The sequence below is a fragment of the Panulirus ornatus genome, chromosome 43, assembly GCF_036320965.1.
Source record: "Panulirus ornatus isolate Po-2019 chromosome 43, ASM3632096v1, whole genome shotgun sequence".
NCBI classification, from domain to species: Eukaryota; Metazoa; Arthropoda; class Malacostraca; order Decapoda; family Palinuridae; genus Panulirus; species Panulirus ornatus.
In genome coordinates this window covers 32,413,251-32,430,756 of record NC_092266.1, presented here as the reverse complement: position 1 = coordinate 32,430,756, position 17,506 = coordinate 32,413,251, and the positions used below count along the sequence as shown (strand labels likewise).

General features: G+C 36.6%; 2 protein-coding genes across 9 annotated transcripts in view; one reads left to right on the top strand and one right to left on the bottom strand.

Moving 5' to 3' along the window:
• Positions 1–16,147, top strand: part of LOC139762522 (tRNA:m(4)X modification enzyme TRM13 homolog) — a 28,749-nt gene extending 12,602 nt beyond the window's left edge. For 3 of the 5 annotated variants that reach the window (XM_071687508.1, XM_071687509.1, XM_071687510.1), the window contains exons 5-10: positions 2,398–2,592; positions 5,394–5,505; positions 6,074–6,198; positions 6,522–6,640; positions 7,283–7,515; positions 8,610–13,343. In XM_071687508.1, the coding sequence (XP_071543609.1) occupies positions 2,398–2,592; positions 5,394–5,505; positions 6,074–6,198; positions 6,522–6,640; positions 7,283–7,515; positions 8,610–8,802 (977 nt within the window). In that variant the 3' untranslated portion in view covers positions 8,803–13,343. Of the gene's footprint in view, positions 1–2,397; positions 2,593–5,393; positions 5,506–6,073; positions 6,199–6,521; positions 6,641–7,282; positions 13,344–16,025 lie in introns of those variants that run through there. The other 2 variants (XM_071687511.1, XM_071687512.1) reach the window with 2 other exon arrangements.
• Dpm3 (Dolichyl-phosphate mannosyltransferase subunit 3) lies at positions 13,199–16,400 on the bottom strand. 4 transcript variants are annotated; one of them, XM_071687513.1, is made up of 3 exons: positions 16,255–16,400; positions 14,955–15,035; positions 13,199–13,879 (listed from the first exon to the last, which is right to left on the bottom strand). In XM_071687513.1, exons 2-3 carry the CDS (start codon positions 15,027–15,029, stop codon positions 13,673–13,675), a joined length of 282 nt encoding a protein of 93 aa, XP_071543614.1. In that variant the 5' UTR covers positions 15,030–15,035; positions 16,255–16,400; the 3' UTR covers positions 13,199–13,672. The 4 variants fall into 4 exon arrangements, with proteins under 4 accessions (XP_071543614.1, XP_071543616.1, XP_071543615.1 ...); XM_071687515.1 differs by having other exon boundaries at positions 16,340–16,392; XM_071687514.1 differs by having other exon boundaries at positions 16,240–16,284.
• Between the last annotated feature and the right edge of the window lie 1,106 nt (positions 16,401–17,506).

Genomic DNA, 17,506 nt, shown 5'->3' with positions numbered 1-17,506 from the left:
CAGTGTGTGGTGTGAGGTGGTTTGATCGAGTAAGTAACGTAAGGGTAAGAGAGATGTGTGGAAATAAAAAGAGCGTGGTTGAGAGAGAGAAGAGGGTGTTTTGAAATGGTTTGGGCACATGGAGAGAATGAGTGAGGAAAGATTGACCAAGAGGATATATGTGTCGGAGGTGGAGGGAACGAGGAGAAGTGGGAGACCAAATTGGAGGGGGAAAGATGGAGTGAAAAAGATTTTGTGTGATCGGGGCCTGAACATGCAGGAGGGTGAAAGGAGGGCAAGGAATAGAGTGAATTGGATCGATGTGGTATACCGGGGTTGACGTGCTGTCAGTGGATTGAATCAGGGCATGTGAAGCGTCTGGGGTAAACCATGGAAAGCTGTGTAGGTATGTATATTTGCGTGTGTGGACGTATGTATATACATGTGTATGGGGGTGGGTTGGGCCATTTCTTTCGTCTGTTTCCTTGCGTTTTTTTTTTTTTTTTTTTTTTATTTTTTTTTTTTCCAAAAGAAGGAACAGAGAATTGGGCCAGGTGAGGGTATTCCCTCAAAGGCCCAGTCCTCTGTTCTTAACGCTATCTCGCTAATGCGGGAAATGGCGAACAGTTTGAAAGAAAAAAAGAAATATATATATATATATATATATATATATATATATATATATATATATATATATATATATATATATATATATTTTTGTAAGGCATATATATATATATATATATATATATATATATATATATATATATATATATATATATATATATATATTTTTGTAAGGCATATATATATATATATATATATATATATATATATATATATATATATATATATATATATATATATATATATATATATATATATATACCTTGCAAACGTGGGAGACAGCGACAAAGCAAAAAATATATATATATATATATATATATATATATATATATATATATATATATATATATATATATATATACATTATTATTATTATTATTATTATTATTATTATTATTATTATTATTATTATTATTTTGCTTTGTTGCTGTCTCCCGTGTTAGCGAGGTAGCGCAAGGAAACAGACAAAAGAGACAAAAGAATGGCCCAACCCACCCACATACACATGTATATACATACACGTCCACGCACTCACATATACATACCTATACATCTCAGTGTATACATATATACACACTCAGACATATACATATATACACATGTACATAATTCATACTGTCTGCCCTTATTCATTTCCGTTGCCACCCCGCCACACATGAAATGACAACCCCCTCCCCTAAATGTGTTCGAGGTAGCGCATGTGACCAAACCATTTCAATACACTCTCTTCTGCTTTCTCAATCACACACTTTTTATTACCACTTACCCTTTCATTACTTAATCAAACCACCTCACACCACATATTGTCCTCAAACATTTCACATCCAACACATCCACCCTCCTCTGCACAACCCTATTTATAGCCCATGCCTCGCAACCATATAACATTGTTGGAACCACTGTTCGTTCAAACATGCCCATCTTTGCTCTCCGAGATAATGTTCTGGCCTTCTACACATTCTTCAACGCTCCCAGAACCTTTGCCCCCTCCCCCACCCTTTGACTCACTTCCGCTTGCATAGTTCCATCTGCTGCCAAATCTACTCCTGGATATCTAAAACACTTCATTTCCTCCAGTTTTTCTTCATTCAAACTTACCTCCCAATTAACTTGTCCCTCAACCCTACTGTACCTAATAACCTTGCTCATATTCATATTTACTCTCAGCTTTCTTCTTTCACACACTTTACCAAATTCATTCTCCAACTTCTGCAGTTTCTCACCTGAATCAGCCACCAGCGCTGTATCATCAGCGAACAACAACTGACTCGCTTCCCAAGCCCTCTCATCCACAACAGACTGCATACTTGCCCCTCTCTCCAAAACTTTTGCATTCACCTCCCTAACAACCCTGTCCATAAACAAATTATATATATTTCTATGTACAATGATTTTAGAGACCTGACATAAACTCTGAAAACATATTTTTTTTCACCCTTGGGGTTCTTAGGCACTTGCATCAAGGTCTGGTCTGATAGGAGCTAGGAAAAATAAAAGGTTTATGTATCAACTCAATCTTTGCATTGTAATGTATGGAGCTCTGGAAATATAAAATGAATTGCATAACCTCAGCAGATGCAATATCAAGTATATAAAGATTAAAGTTTATAGAAAGTACTGGGGATTGCAAGAGGGAGGATATCTTACTGGACTGAAGATTGTTTTGAGTGTGACACACAGCCAGACTGGATTATAGTGAAAATATAGACTGGTTGTACACATGCTCAGGTCCAGGAATCTTATCTTCTGATCTTTAATTGATTCTGTTTACTTATAATATTCTCGCCCTAGAACATATTGGTGACATAGAAGAATCCATCTTGAGTCATCCTACCTTGGAGAAAGAAATAGCAACCCTTGTCAATGGCCCAAGTGTGGTGCGACACCTGAGCCAGAATTCCTCAATCCTTGGTCATCTAGAATGGACCGGGCTATTGAACACATCCACCACACCAACCTGCTTTGTAGAGTTTGGTGCCGGTAGAGGTATGTTAGAGGTACAGTTGGCATGCATGAGATGTTTCCACTAGTATAGCACACTGTTTTGATGTAATTTAAACAATGTTTAATGATTACTTTTTTAAGAAAGGTAATGCAAAAGGTAGTGGTGAGGGGCTTAAGATGCTGCAGGGATGGGATAGGCTGAATGTTGGAAGGTGGATGGGGATGAACTAGACTTGACCTTGTCAGCATCTGAATTATCTGATTCAGTGATTATTGTCACATCGTAAGTAGTGCAGAGATGGGGAGAAGTGATTTTCTGTCTTTATCACCCTCTAGATTATGATTCATCTACTGTTGCCAAATCACAGGTGATGCAGACTGTACATAGCCCAAGGATTTATTGAAACACTAACAACAGCTTGTTTATGCTTAAATTCTTCTTTGTCATTCTCTTCAAGTAAAAGCTTCAAGCAGTCTTTGGTGGCCTTAAATCCTGGATTTGTCAGTTTCTTCATTGCTAGTGAATGTCCTGCTTGGTAATCTTTTTTGAAAGAAGCTAGTCTCATTGGCTGTAAACACATGTTGAGGTATGCAACCTTCTTCCTCAATAATTTTCGCTAACTTAGGAAATGGCAATCAAGTACAATAAATAAATAAATGCAAATGCAGGTAAAGCCAGATTACTGTGGTAAGAGTGCAAATTTGGATCACAAAATTTTTATTTACAAACTCACTAGCAAGTGGAATACAAATCTAGATGAATTGTGCCAGTGCTGATGAATCTGAAATTGATTACCTTTAACATCGTCATGAAGTGCATCATGACAAAAACTATTGTATCTTGAAATATTTCAGTATTGAAGGAAAAGAATATCTTGCATATCTAGTCCTAGCTACCCAGTGACCCTTTTAAGTGGCGATCTGCTTGTGCAGTGCTCAAAAAAAGATGAATTGAATGATGTAGACACATAAGATTTATAAAGTTCAAGAACTTTGCAACAATATCTGGCAATATTGCTATACAGTTAATCATTGCCAGTGACCATTTGCTGGGATATGACATTGCCACTAAGGAATGTGCAGGATCATTTACGTGACTGTATGAAGAAATGAGTTAAATAATGAACAAAAACACCAAAAAAGGCAGTAGCAAGCAATCACTCTGATGAGAAATTGGCTGTATCCCTGTTGCCAGTGAAACACAACCTGTGTTGTTTACTGTTATATAACATTATAACCTCCTGTACGTTCCACGAGTGGAAATCACCCAGTAAGTCTTGTGCTTCTAGGCAGAAGAGGAGCAGGGAAACTATCAAATTGGAGGTAAAGTTAGACATTTTGTGGCATTTTGGTGCTGGTCAACATGTGTTGATATTGCCAGAGCCTCCATCCACCAGTTCTGGGCAACTTCATGTAAGTGTTATTTCTTGAGTTATTTTACTCTTTCAAGCTATATTCTTTTGCTACATACTGTATTTAGTTTGATAATGTACCTGTAGTGCACTGCATGTTTTTGTGTGTATTAGACTTCTTTTCATTTGAAAATTAGGTTGAATCATATAGTCAGATGTTATCTGTCATCTAGTGTTTCCATTCAGCTGGGATTTCCTAGAACAAATCTTCAACTTTAAGGAGGGACCAGATGCATGATAAATTGAAAATGATTTTTTTTTTTTCAAATGTCACTGTTGTGAGGCATTAATGCTGTTCTGAGAGTCTGTACTCAAATTTTTTAATGTTCCTTTTGCAAAACTGTGAAGCATCATTATGGATGGAGGTTGCACCCGCAGATTCAAGTGATTTTGCAAAATCTGTTTAAAATTATAGTAAAATAGCAATTTAAAGACTTTGTAGATGTATAGACTTAGGAAGTTCATCTCTGTCATACAGAAACAAAGTAGATTATCCAAAAAATAGCTAACAAAAGGTAGACATTTTCAAGTTTTATGTTTACATACACTCAGGGAAAGGCATTGTATTCTTTGAATACTTTGAAATTTCACTTTAGTCCATTCATTACAGCTGGGCATAGATACCCTGGTATTTTTTTTTCTGTTCACTGCAGTGTTGGTATATAGATAAAATTCTTCAATTGGCTGTCTCTGTCTCATGGCAAAATATACATTCATCATTGCTAGTGCTGTTGTAGCATCCTACACATTGGTACCAATTGCTACAAGCTAAACTTTTCCCTTCATTTGTCAGTCTTTGTGGAAATGTTAAGGAGGCCTGAACAGTATCTGCACCCTCACATAATGAATTTGTGAAGGTATGGCACTCTTGCAAGATAATAGATATTTTTGTAGAAACCCTTAGGAATTTAATTTTTTGTGACAGAAACACTTCCAAAAATGCCACACGTCTCATTACATATACTTGAGTGCTCCTGGACTATCTCATGCACCTAATTGTAGACAGTGGAAGTTAAAGGGTGTGGAGAACACATCATCTGTGCTTCATTAGGTTAGGCTGTATATCATTTTATGTTCTACTAGATTATCTTCTTGATTGTTATAAGAGACATATGGAAATATGTCTTTAGAATATTTGAAAATATTTTGCATGCAAGTGGATATTAAGACTGTCTAAGGGAAAGGGTTAAGTATACATGATAAATGTTTATGCTTGGTTGATGAAGATTGTAAAGCATTACTATCATAATTTGTGAAAAAAATCATGTGTGTATGAAAACATACTGCAGGATTAGAAAGTATTTCTAATATCAACAAGATTCCATTATGCACAAAGATTTCTCATGGTGTTTGGATAGTCAAGTTCACTGAATTAAGAATATCAATATGTTTGCAACTGGTCACCTTCACTTAAGAGGAACAGTTTTCCAGGTCAGTTGACAAACTGGTTAACAGAGGCTGTGACAGACATCAGCAAAGCTCTGTTTGTGTTGGTGGACAAAGGTGCCCAGAGGTACAAGTTTGATGCTAAGCTAAGGTACAAGTAAGTATTAAATTTCTTATTCCTTTTTTTGTTTTCTAATGAAGCAAGTATAATGCACATTTGGATATAAAGCTTTTAGTTCTCTTGTTTGACAAACTAGCATGCTTGATTTTTAAAATGTTTATAAAGTGCTGCTTTTGGAAGTCCATCTGAATTGTATGTTGGTAGTGTTGCTTAAGATGTATTAACTTACCTATTGGACAAATATAAGGAAGCTTTTAAATGGTTACTCATGCTACTCATAGATATATTTAATTTGAAATGTAGTGTATGTATATGAAAAGATTTTTGAAGAAGCAAAGAATTTTGGTTACTTTTGCAAAAAAATATAACAGTGATCCCTAGCACAAGATTAGGAAATTATTATGATCTGATATTGTGTGCCCTATAATATGTTCCAGGATGTTAAAGAAAATTGTACTAAAACAGATGCTACACTTCATGTAAATCCAAATGTCAAACATAGTTCCACTTCATGGCAGAAAGTATATCATTTTTTTTTAACAAAAATACATTAATTCTCCACAGTATAATTATAAAAATTGCTTCTGATCTCTTTGATTAACAGTGAAGAGTTATCTGTTCATCGTTTACGTGTGGACATTCAGCACCTAACTTTGGAAGGTGTATTGGGCCTTAACACCTTTAGTCGTATTGTAGGCCTTGGCAAGCATCTGTGTGGCAGTGCTACTGGTAAGTGACACCTTTCTTGTATATTTCTTTTCCATTGGTTTCACACAGCTGCCGTGCTACCTTTATTTGCTGTTAGTTTAAAACCATTAGACATAACTCTGATAAACTCTCCTGCTGATTCCTAGTTTCCATTTTCTTGTTATGACCATATAACATCAAAACCTTTCTCCCTTTAACCCATAAACACCTCCAGATGGATATTTACATGAGCTAAACAGTACCTTTAGAATAATTATGATCTGTTTACAGGCCTTGCACCAAGTTGTGGTTTTAAGGGCTGTTATCAAATTAACTGGGGACAAACTGTCTTTTGTTTTTGCCAGATTTAACTCTGCATTGCTTATCAAGGATGTCTCAGCCAGTCGTGGCTGGCATAATACTGGCTCTTTGCTGTCACCACCGATGTACCTGGGGAGCTTACTCTGGAGTATCTTTCCTTCAGGTAAGCTTATTTATCATAGTTTGAAAATTGTTTGCATATTTTTGAATAAGAAACTGAATTTTGAGATTATGGTACAAGTTAGAAATCATGTTTCAGTGTGATAAACAAAATTAGGAAAATATGGATGATATAATGAGGTGAGTTAGAAGTTCCTCATTAGTGCAATATAGAAATAAAGGATATTGAAAGGCTAATAAGTTGCATTTAAACGAATCCACATGGAAGATGATGACAATATACAAGAGGAGCAGAAAAAAAGTGCTGGGATGATATACAGGCTTTATATGTAGAAAATGATTGGTTTTATATATACAAGCCAAGGACTTTATACAGCTTAAAGATTTGTAACTTGTTTATGTAAACAGTCTGCATACATTGGACTTTAGGTAACAGGCTTTATATGTAGAAAATGATTGGTTTTATATATACAAGCCAAGGACTTTATACAGCTTAAAGATTTGTAACTTGTTTATGTAAACAGTCTGCATACATTGGACTTTAGGTATGCTAGGTATGCTCTGATTGAGACATCTCTATGAAACTTTAATATAACCTAAGGTTAAATTTTCTTTTATGGTTTATCTTCACGTAATTGTGTCTCTTCATAATTTGAATAAAATTTTGATTAACTTAGCATTTCAGGATTCAGGATTCTCCCCTTCTGAGTTTTACACACTAACAGCTCTTACTAGCTGGGCAACTTGCAACTCTAAAGACATACCAAGCAGAGAAGGCTCGGGTGACAATGAGAGTGATCTCCGAGAAAGTGAGAATGGTTTTGAAAAAAATGTGGCAGAACAGGCCACTGACATATCAGCACTCAAGTCAGAAGCTTACGAAAGTAAAGCATCACAGGATAAGCAGCTTCAGGAAAAGTATGTTTATCTTGATTTCATTTTTTACAGTAATTGCCATTATATGCAAATTATACGTACAGATGACTGTTGTGCATCTTTCAAATACATTTGTTGAAACACTGCATGCATTATAGAAGGGCTATGATTTAGTGTCCCTACAAACTCCTTAGTTACTTCTTTAAATTGCATTAGGATGGAGGCACAACATTTATTGTTTCACTGGCCTGTTACACATGTTGCATTATCCAGACCCTGACAACTATGAGATCCTGACAGGGCAGGATACAGGATGCTCATTCACGGCCCCATTCAATTTGGGCAAGTGGTAGGTTCCCCCCAAAAATAATGGTTTTGATTCTCCATACAGCACATATAAAGTAGAGTGATTCTCAGTTCTTCCACAATCAAAAATGCTAAAACTGCTGTGATGCATATTGTTTCATTGGGTAGAGTTGAAATTTGCACTATGCATATTGAGGGGATAGGGTTGGGAATTGCATTCTAAGCTGATTGCAAAATGTTTAATATAATAAAATATTGGTTAAAGAATTTTACATCTTTTGGTTACATTTAAATTGGAACAGGTGCCTTTTGCTTGAACTAATAGATTCCCATTGATGGTTTATTAATGTGAGGAAAGAGTTGAGAGAGAGTGAAGGTGAAAAACTGCAGTAGCTGGAAGATTGTATTGGGTTTGACACTAACATATCACAAAGTAGTGCTTCATCAGCATGCATAATTATTGAAGTCAGCTGTTGGTGGATGACAGTACCATGAGATTCTTCATTTGAAATTTACACTTTCCACATTCATATACTTATGTGTGTTGGCCAAATCTGCTGATCTCCTGCCTTCTTCAAGTCATTCTGAGTCTTCGACAGAAAATCTACAAATATTCATTGATTTAATAGTATTGAGATTAAGTATGTCATACTTTATTTTATAACTAGGATGGGGCTTACAAAATAGTTTATCATCGAATGACTCATAATGTAGTATCTTTGTAATTTCATATTTAAATTCAAAAATCTACATTTTTTTGCTTAACAAGGTATTGTGAGTTGTAAATCCAATATTTTGTTAATCACTTAACCATATTACTTTTCTTTCAGTCGCTACACACGTTTAAGTTTGTCAGCAAAGTATCGAGAGGAATTAGGAAGAAAGGCAAAACAGTTGTTAGATTATGGTCGGGTAAAGTATTTACAGGAGCAAGGATTCAACTGTCGCCTTATTCAGTATGTAAGAAAAGAGACAACATTAGAGAATATTGCCCTTTTGGCTGAATTAAAACAGTTAGTGTAATTTTTATTTTCATACTAGTTCACCATACCCTCATTAGTGGGATAGCACAAGGAATAGACTTAGAAACAGCCTCATTCACTCGCATCCACTCCCTAGTTTGTAGTGGGTGAATTGCTGTCAGTAAACTGAACCAGTCAGGGGAAACCATGGAAAGGTCTGTGGGCCTGGTTGTGGATGGAGGATGTGGTTTTGATGCAGTATACAGCAGGTAAAGAGTGGATGTGAACGAATGAGGTCATGTCTTCCTTTGATCCAAGAATTTTCCATGAGCTGTTGCTTCAAGGCTGCACTATTTCAAGTAGCAAGAAAATGATGGACTTTAAATTTTAGAGTGAGAAGTTATTTCACAAGACTTTACTCCGTGTGATAAAGCCTCACTGAAGATGACTTTTCTCTTATGGTGTAACCTCATGCAGGCTGAGTCCATTAACGTATATAGACTGGGTGTGAACGAATGTGACCTGTTTGTCTTTTCCTGGCGTTACCTCACTGAAGGGGGGGATGCTATTTCCTGTGTGGCGGGGTGGCGACAGGAATGGATGAAGGTAGCAAGTATGAATATGTACACGTGTATATATGTATATGTCTTTGTAGGTATATGTGCATGTATGAGCATTTATTTATATATATATGAGTGGTTGGGCCATTCTTTGTCTGTTTCCTTGCGCTACCTCGCTGACACGGGAAACAGCGATTAAGTATAATATGAATATTGTATATTCATTATTATTTTACTATACTTAGTCACTGTCTCCCATGTTAGCAAGGTAGCGCAAGGAAACAGACGAAAGAATGGCCCAACCCACCCACATACACATGTATATCCATAAACGCCCAAACATGCACATATACATACCTATACATTTCAACGTATACATCCATATACATACACAGACTTACACATATATACACGTACATATTCATACTTGCTGCCTTCATCCATTCCCATCGCCACCCTACCAAACATGAAATGGAACCCCACTCCCCCTGCGCAAAGTAGGGTTAGGAAAAGACAACAAAGGCCACATTTGTTCACACTGTCTCTAGCTGTCATATGTAATGCACTGAAACCACAGCTCCCTTTCCCCATCCAGGCCCCAACAAAACTTTCCGTGCCCTGGCTCAATCCATTAGCAGCACATCAACTCTGGTATACCACATCGTTCCAGTTCACTCTATTCCTTGCACGCCTTTCACCCTCCTGCATGTTCAGGGCCCAATTTTTCAAAATCTTTTTCATTCCATCCTTCCACCACCAATTTGGTCTCCCACTTCTCCTCATTCCCTCTACCTCTGACACACGTATCTTCTTTGTCAATCTTTTCTTAGTGCTACCTCGCGCGTACGTGGGGGGAGGGGGGTGCCATTTCATGTGTGGCGGGGTTACAACGGGAATGGATGAAGGCAGCAAGTATGAATATGTACATGTGTATGTATGTATATGTCTGTGCATGTATACATTGAAATGTAAAGGTATGTATATGTGCATGTGTAGGCATTTATGTATACACATGTGTATGTGGGTGGGTTGGGCCATTCTTTCGTCATTCTTGCGCTACCTCACAAATGCAGGAGACAGCAGCAAAGTATAATAAATGAAATAAAATACATTTATATATATATTTCCTTTTTCTCTTTCTCATAATTAAAAAACCTGCATTAGTGAGGTAGCACCAGGAACAAATGAAGAAAGGCCACATCTGTGCAAATACCTTTTCTAGCTGTCATGTTTAATGCAATGAAACTACAGCTCTCTATCCTCAACGAGGCCCCACAGACCTTTCCATGGTTTACCACAGACCCATCACATGCACCAAGAAACAGACGAAGAAAGACCCATCCACTCATATACACATATATATGTACTTACATGTACATACGCATACATATTCATATTTATTTATTCATTATACTTGATTGCCATTTCTTGCATGAGCAAGCTAGCGCCAGGAAACAGATGAAGAAAGACTCATACACACATATATACATATACTGCCCACGTGCATCAGTGAGGTAGCGATCAAGTAATGAAAGGGTAACAGAGAGGGGTGGAAATAAAAAGAGAGTGTGTTTGAGAGCTGAAGAGGGTGTGCTGAATTGGTTTGGATGTATGGAGAAAGTGAGTGAGAAAAGGTTGCCTAAGAGGATATATGTGTCAGAAAAGGAGGGAACAAGGAGAACCAAATTGGAGATGGAAGGATGGAGTGGAAGATTTTGAGCAACTGGGGCCTGAACATGCAGTTGGATGGACATACTTGAGATAGATTGAATTGGAATGATGTATACTAGGGTCAACATGCTGAACCAGATCATGAGTAGTGTCAGGGTAAACCACATTATGGTCTGTGGAGCCTTGCTGTGGATAGGGAGCTGTGATTCCAGTGCAGTAAATGTGACAGCTAGAGAATGGATGCGAGTGGATGTGGCTCATCTTCATCTGCTAGTGTCACTTCCTTGCTGACATGGAAAACAGTGATCATGGAAAAATTTGTATGTGTGTGTATGTACTTTTGTATGTATGTAAAGGCATTGAAATTATGGAGGAATGAGTTTGTTGAGTGTGCATAGTATGTTGTATAGGAAAGTGGTGATTGAGACGTTGGTGGCATGCAGAGATCATCAGACGAGGCAGGAACAGTGTGGTATCAGGCATCATAGTGGAAATGTGAATCTGGTGTTTGCTTTGAGGAATTTGTATGAGAAAGATAGAGAAATAAGGATTTTTTATGGCATTAATGGGCATAAATGGTTTGGGCACATGGAGAGAATGAGTGAGGAAAGATTGACCAAGAGGATATATGTGTCGGAGGTGGAGGGAATGAGGAGAAGTGGGAGACCAAATTGGAGATGGAATGATGGAGTGAAAAAGATTTTGAGTGATCGGGGCCTGAACATGCAGGAGGGTGAAAGGCGGGCAAGGAATAGAGTGAATTGGATCGATGTGGTAACTGGGGTTGACGTGCTGTCAGTGGATTAAATCAGGGCATGTGAAGCGTCTCTGGGTAAACCATGGAAAGTTGTGTGGGGCCTGGATGTGGAAAGGGAGCTGTGGTTTCAGGCATTATTGCATGACAGCTAGAGACTGAGTGTGAACGAATATGGCCTTTGTTGTCTTTTCCTAGCGCTACCTCGCACACGAGGGGGGAGGGGGATGGTATTCCATGTGTGGCGATGGGAATGAATAAAGGCAGACAGTGTGAATTGTGTGCATGGGTATATATGTATGTGTCTGTGTGTGTATATATATGTGTACATTGAGATGTATAGGTATGTATATTTGCGTGTGTGGACGTGTATGTATATACATGTGTATGGGGGTGGGTTGGGCCATTTCTTTCATCTGTTTCCTTGCGCTACCTCGCAAACGCAGGAGACAGCGACAAAGCAAAATTAAAAAAAAAAAATAAAAAATAAAATTAATGGGTCTGGAGAAAGTATTTGATAGGGTAGGTAGAGATGCTTTGTGGAAGGTGTTACACATTTATGGTGTGTGGGAGGAAAGCTGGGAGAAGCAGCAAGAAGTTTTATCAAGAGTAAGGTATAAGTGTAAGTAGAGAGAGAAGGTGAGAGTTTCCAGATGAAGCTGGGTCTGTGGCAAGGGTGTGTGACATCACCAGTGCTGTTTAATCTGTGTATGGACAGGTTAGGGAGGTGAATGTGAGAGTCTTGGAGCAAGGAACAGGTCTGTAGTGTTGTTGGTAGAAACCTTGGAGGTATGTCAATTATTGTTTACAGATGATGCAGTGATGGTGGCAGATTTGAATGAGACACTGCAGAAGCTAATTTCTTAGTTTGGGAGTGTTAAAAAAGGAGTGTTGAGATTATATGTGAAAAGAAGCAAGGTTATTAGGGTCACCAGTCGAGACGGGTTAGTTGAAGTGCAAGTTTGAATGGAGGGACACTGGTGGAGGTGGATTGTTTTATGTACTTGTTAATGTGCATGGCCATGAATGCAACCATGGGAGTTGAAAAAAAATCCTTAGCATGGGTGAGGGGGGATAAGCTCTAGGTATACTGAAGATTTTGGTGCATTATACATGATAGCTGAGAAAAGGTGTGAGCATTGTGACTTAAAACTTTTTGGAGAGGTGAAAGCATATAATGAGAATAACTCACAAATTCTTTAGAGAGCCACAGATAGTACTTGTTCAAGGCTCCTGGGAAGTGATGGCAATTCTCTGTAGTACTTCACCGGTACTTGTTCCACTTACTGTTAAGCCATAGTATATGACTAGAGAAGTTAACATAGGTAAGGTTTTTTAATCCAGCCACTCTGAATTTATAATTTCTTCCTCACTTGCAGTAGTTACCTTCTTTACAATCAGACACATATTTAATAGTGCACATGTACTTTTATACTTGATGTGGAAGTAATGCTTCACTTTTATACAAAACATGGTGTTAGAGAAGTTTTATTTTACAAATAACAATGAATAAACAAAAGAATGAGTTTGCAAACTATTACAGTCAATTTCAAACATCATGAGGCTGCAGTCTTTTTCTTTTTCAAATGAACAAACAACATATTACATGGGAACAAATACACATTCTCAATTATTAAGACTAGTACACTACATATGTCCTTTTAAAGCAAAAAGTCTTGATTAATCATATTATGCAAAAGTACCACATAAATCCACAATCCTTGAGTATAATCCAGATTCAACAATAATACTTAGAGCTGCATTTTCAATTCACTGATTTATACTAAAAAAAAATGAGTCCGCCAAGAAAGCTCAACAAAACTTCCCTGAAGGCAATTTTCATTGAGTAGATCATTTTGTAAGAATCATATCACAGAATTACCTATCTAGTAATTCATTTTGAATTATTAGTAACATTATGAAAATAGAGGTCTAACATTTAACTTCTAGTCCAACTTTAAACCTTTTTTCTCTAAATCAGCCTTTGCTTCCTTAATCTGGTTCTGCAACTCCTCAGCTGCTTCACGACAGTCATTAAAGGCGTAGACACGATAAGCAATTATGGCAATTGACACCACACCAAATAGGGCAATCAAAAGAAACGGTAGCAACAATATTTCCAAATAGTACTGTTTTGTAAACTCATTCTGAATCTGGAAGACAGAAAGAAAGCATAATTAATTAAAATTGGTTATTACACCATTACACAAGCAAACATCTTTTTAGCTGATATTCTACAGTACTTATTCCGCAAATTGTGATTGTTAGAAAATAAAAAAATTAGTGATTTTCAAGATAATGATACCTATAATCATGTTAATAAAGAATAAGGAAATAATTGTAACCCGAGATATGGGATACTTAAATTCATCCAACAGAATGATAACTGACTGAATTATGTGAGTTTCCTTATTAATGCTGCGCACTGGAAAATTTTACCATAGAGATAAGATATAAAAATATTTAGTTTTATTTTCAAAATAACTTTTCTTAGTAACTACAATATGTCCTACCAAACCTGAACTAATCGGTGTACAATGGTGTTGGCTCAGGGACATATTCTGGTTTTGTTAGAATTGCACACCATTTATTACTAGCACTTTTTGTGCAATTTTATGTCATATCTGTGAACGAAATTTCAATAAGACATTTCAAGCAAGTGGTATTTCATTCTGGCCTTCAGATAATAATTTTTCCCATGTAGTAATCTATTATGATCAGAATAGGATTTTTTAATTTACTCTTTCTGGAAACCAGACAAAACCCAGAAACTGGAAGGTTTTCAAATCCTATGGGTTTTATAGGGTCCTGTAAGGTGGCAACAAAGGCTGACAACAACAAAAAATGCTTGTTGAAGATATATGAAAATTATTGTATTATGCAAACTTTCTTATTTCACTTCTTAGGTCAACCATATTTCTGTAGCTTCAAAAAACATGATCTCTCTTAAAAGTATAATTACTCGTTTAACAAAACGTGCCAATGATGTTTTTCCAATAAAATAAGTATTTGCAAGTACATTTTGATAAAATATAAATACAGAATCAAATAATACACAGCACTGGTGTCAGACTTACAACTATGAAGGATTAGCTTATCCAAGGACTTTGATATCACAAAACAACTGGACCAGTTAAATTCTTAAGCAAACAATGCCTCATCAACCCTTTCCATAGAGGATTTTTTTTTAAGGAGTATAACAGAATAAATACTTGGTTCACTACATACAGTGTTGGTGACCACCGCTGACCAGGGGCCAAGGATGACCACTGCCCCAGTTAACCATTCCATTAGCTTGGTCATGATGATCTGAAAATGTAACAGTCATGACAAAATAGCAAACTACCATTTCCAAACTTGCTGTATCTATGGATATTGCTTTAAAGTTTTATTTTTAAAAACTGTGAAGATTTTCGTCCAAATCTCAAACAGTCCACTTTTATTTCCAGTACTTGTCCTAAAAATTATTATACTTCTAGTTACACAGTAGCACGAGATTTCCAAGATTTCCCAATTAGAAAAGGTCAAATGATTAGAATAAAGCTGTATTTTAAGTACTGCCTTTTTATTGAAATGCTGAAGAAATTCACATCAGACATGTTTCATGTAGAAGAATAAATTCTAATGATTTTTAAATTTGGAATACCTTTTTAGGTTATTTACTTTACCCAACACAACTTATTACATTAACTTTGTGAAATAAAGAAAATCTGATAGCATAAATGTATTTTGCTGGAAGTCCGAATTTTGTAACAGGAGAATGAGTTCAAAACCACTTACCACCTTACTACATACTGCATACTACATGCATACTTACTGCATACTATATGTATGCATACTGCATACTACATGTTACAACAGCCCCACAGACTGGTGAGAAGGAAGTTTTGTAGATCCAGGGAAAATGTGATCAAAACAATTAAATATGAATATGGCAACCGTACTTAAGATCAGCTTAATTACATGGGTGCAACAGTAACAAAGAACATGAAATTTAGAAACATTTTTTGAATGGCAAAACCCAGAAGTGGCTGTGGGAATTTTTAATGAGCCGACATCAACCATGTAGTATGCTATGGTTTTGCAATTTCTGTCATTTACCACAAAGGAAATTATGAAATTTGAAAAACATATATGAAGATAATGGACCTTCAACAGGTTTCCATTTATAATACCCTGAACAAGGTGGAATAATTCTTAAGGAAGACGGTATGACAATTTAGCAAACTCTATAACCTATAGTATAACTTGTGAATTGACGGTATGATCCATGACCATGACGTACGACCCTTTATGCAGGACTTCGACTTTGGGTATGATGATCACGTCACCAATACAACATACTGCCATACCATCATGCTTAAGGGTCGTATCATGCTATAAGGGTGAAGTGATCCACAAATTCCTCACATGAACGTCTTCCACCAAGTTAATTCGGTTTGCTGTATAAGGTCAATGTCACAATAAACCTGACAAAATACAAAGTCTTTCCATTCGTCAGTTCCATACTTATTGTGTTAGTAACTACCTCCTCTATGACGTGGCCAGGTCTCAGTAGGATGACACCTGCAGGAACTACAAGACAGTTCTGAAAGATTCCCCACACATCTCACCAGAGGTGTGACGCCTAACTGCTGGAGGATGACCGTCTGGGCCGCCACGTGCTGCCATCTACTGTCCATGAGAAGAAACAAAACAAAATCAACAGAAAATGAAGAGATCTTCAAGGTAACTTATTTACTTATTTATTCGGGTTTTGCTATAATAACGCGTCCAATGGCATATTCTGTTGTGATTCACTGTATCAGCTCCTTACTTTACGTAACGTTATTGTCAACAATATTTTGAAAAAGGAATTCAGAATTTTTTATCCCGATTATCACAATCTTCACGCTCATTATGAATCATGGAAAAAGTTGTTCATTATTTATCAAAGTTGCTGAATAGCACGTATATGGTTTTAATCATTTGTTCATATATCTTGAATAATTGGGTTAGCACACGGAGTGTCAGGTCTTCCAATGAATTTCCTGCGATAATTGAATCCATTCTTATCTGAAATTTGATGCAACAGAAATATTTGTAAATGTTTTTCGTCGCCATAAAAGTTTCTTCACAGAAATGCAAACAATTCGTTATCTGAAAGTTTGCTGAGCTCTTGAAATTCATCCATTTGTGTGGAAAAAGTGCCAACATTCATATCTAATTTCCTAAAAAAATTAACAGCTTTATTGACTTCGCTGCAAAGCTGAACACAGCCATTTTCAGTGATACTTTGAGATTACTAAAACATTTCTTTGTGTGCTTTTCATCCAAGGCAAAAAAAAAAAGTATAGTAGAAAAGGTGCCATGCAGCACCATTAAAAAAAAGGCGGTAGAGTTACTATCCTTGGTAGTCAGATTCTCCTCAAGTTTGTCAACAAACTGTCACTAATACCAACTACGAGAGTAAACCAACGTAATTATTTTTGTGTAGCATCTAAATATTTAGCATCACACTGGGATCTTACAAATATATAAGCACCCAGTATGAATATGAAACAAGTATGATAATTAATGCTTTTTGGTTAACAATTTAGTGTTTTGATATTGCAAAAATTGTAGGGCCGTCAATCACACACACACACACATGAGATTCATTTTCAGTAGATGGGGAAATGTAAGCAATATGCTTTTCTAAAATGAATTCTCAGAGATTAAACTTTGAATTGATCAAACGTATTAAGGCGAGCTCGATAAAATTTTATCAATGTTGATCTAGTGTTATCATCACTCATCAA

What these genes read in the sequence shown, in the direction of transcription:
- Dpm3 (XM_071687513.1), bottom strand. Translation starts at nt 15,029, where the DNA reads ATGACCAAGCTAATGGAATGGTTAACTGGGGCAGTGGTCATCCTTGGC. An exon ending in CAGCGGTGGTCACCAACACT is followed by an intron (nt 13,880 to 14,954) that starts GTATGTAGTGAA and finishes TCTGTCTTCCAG; the next exon opens with ATTCAGAATGAGTTTACAAA.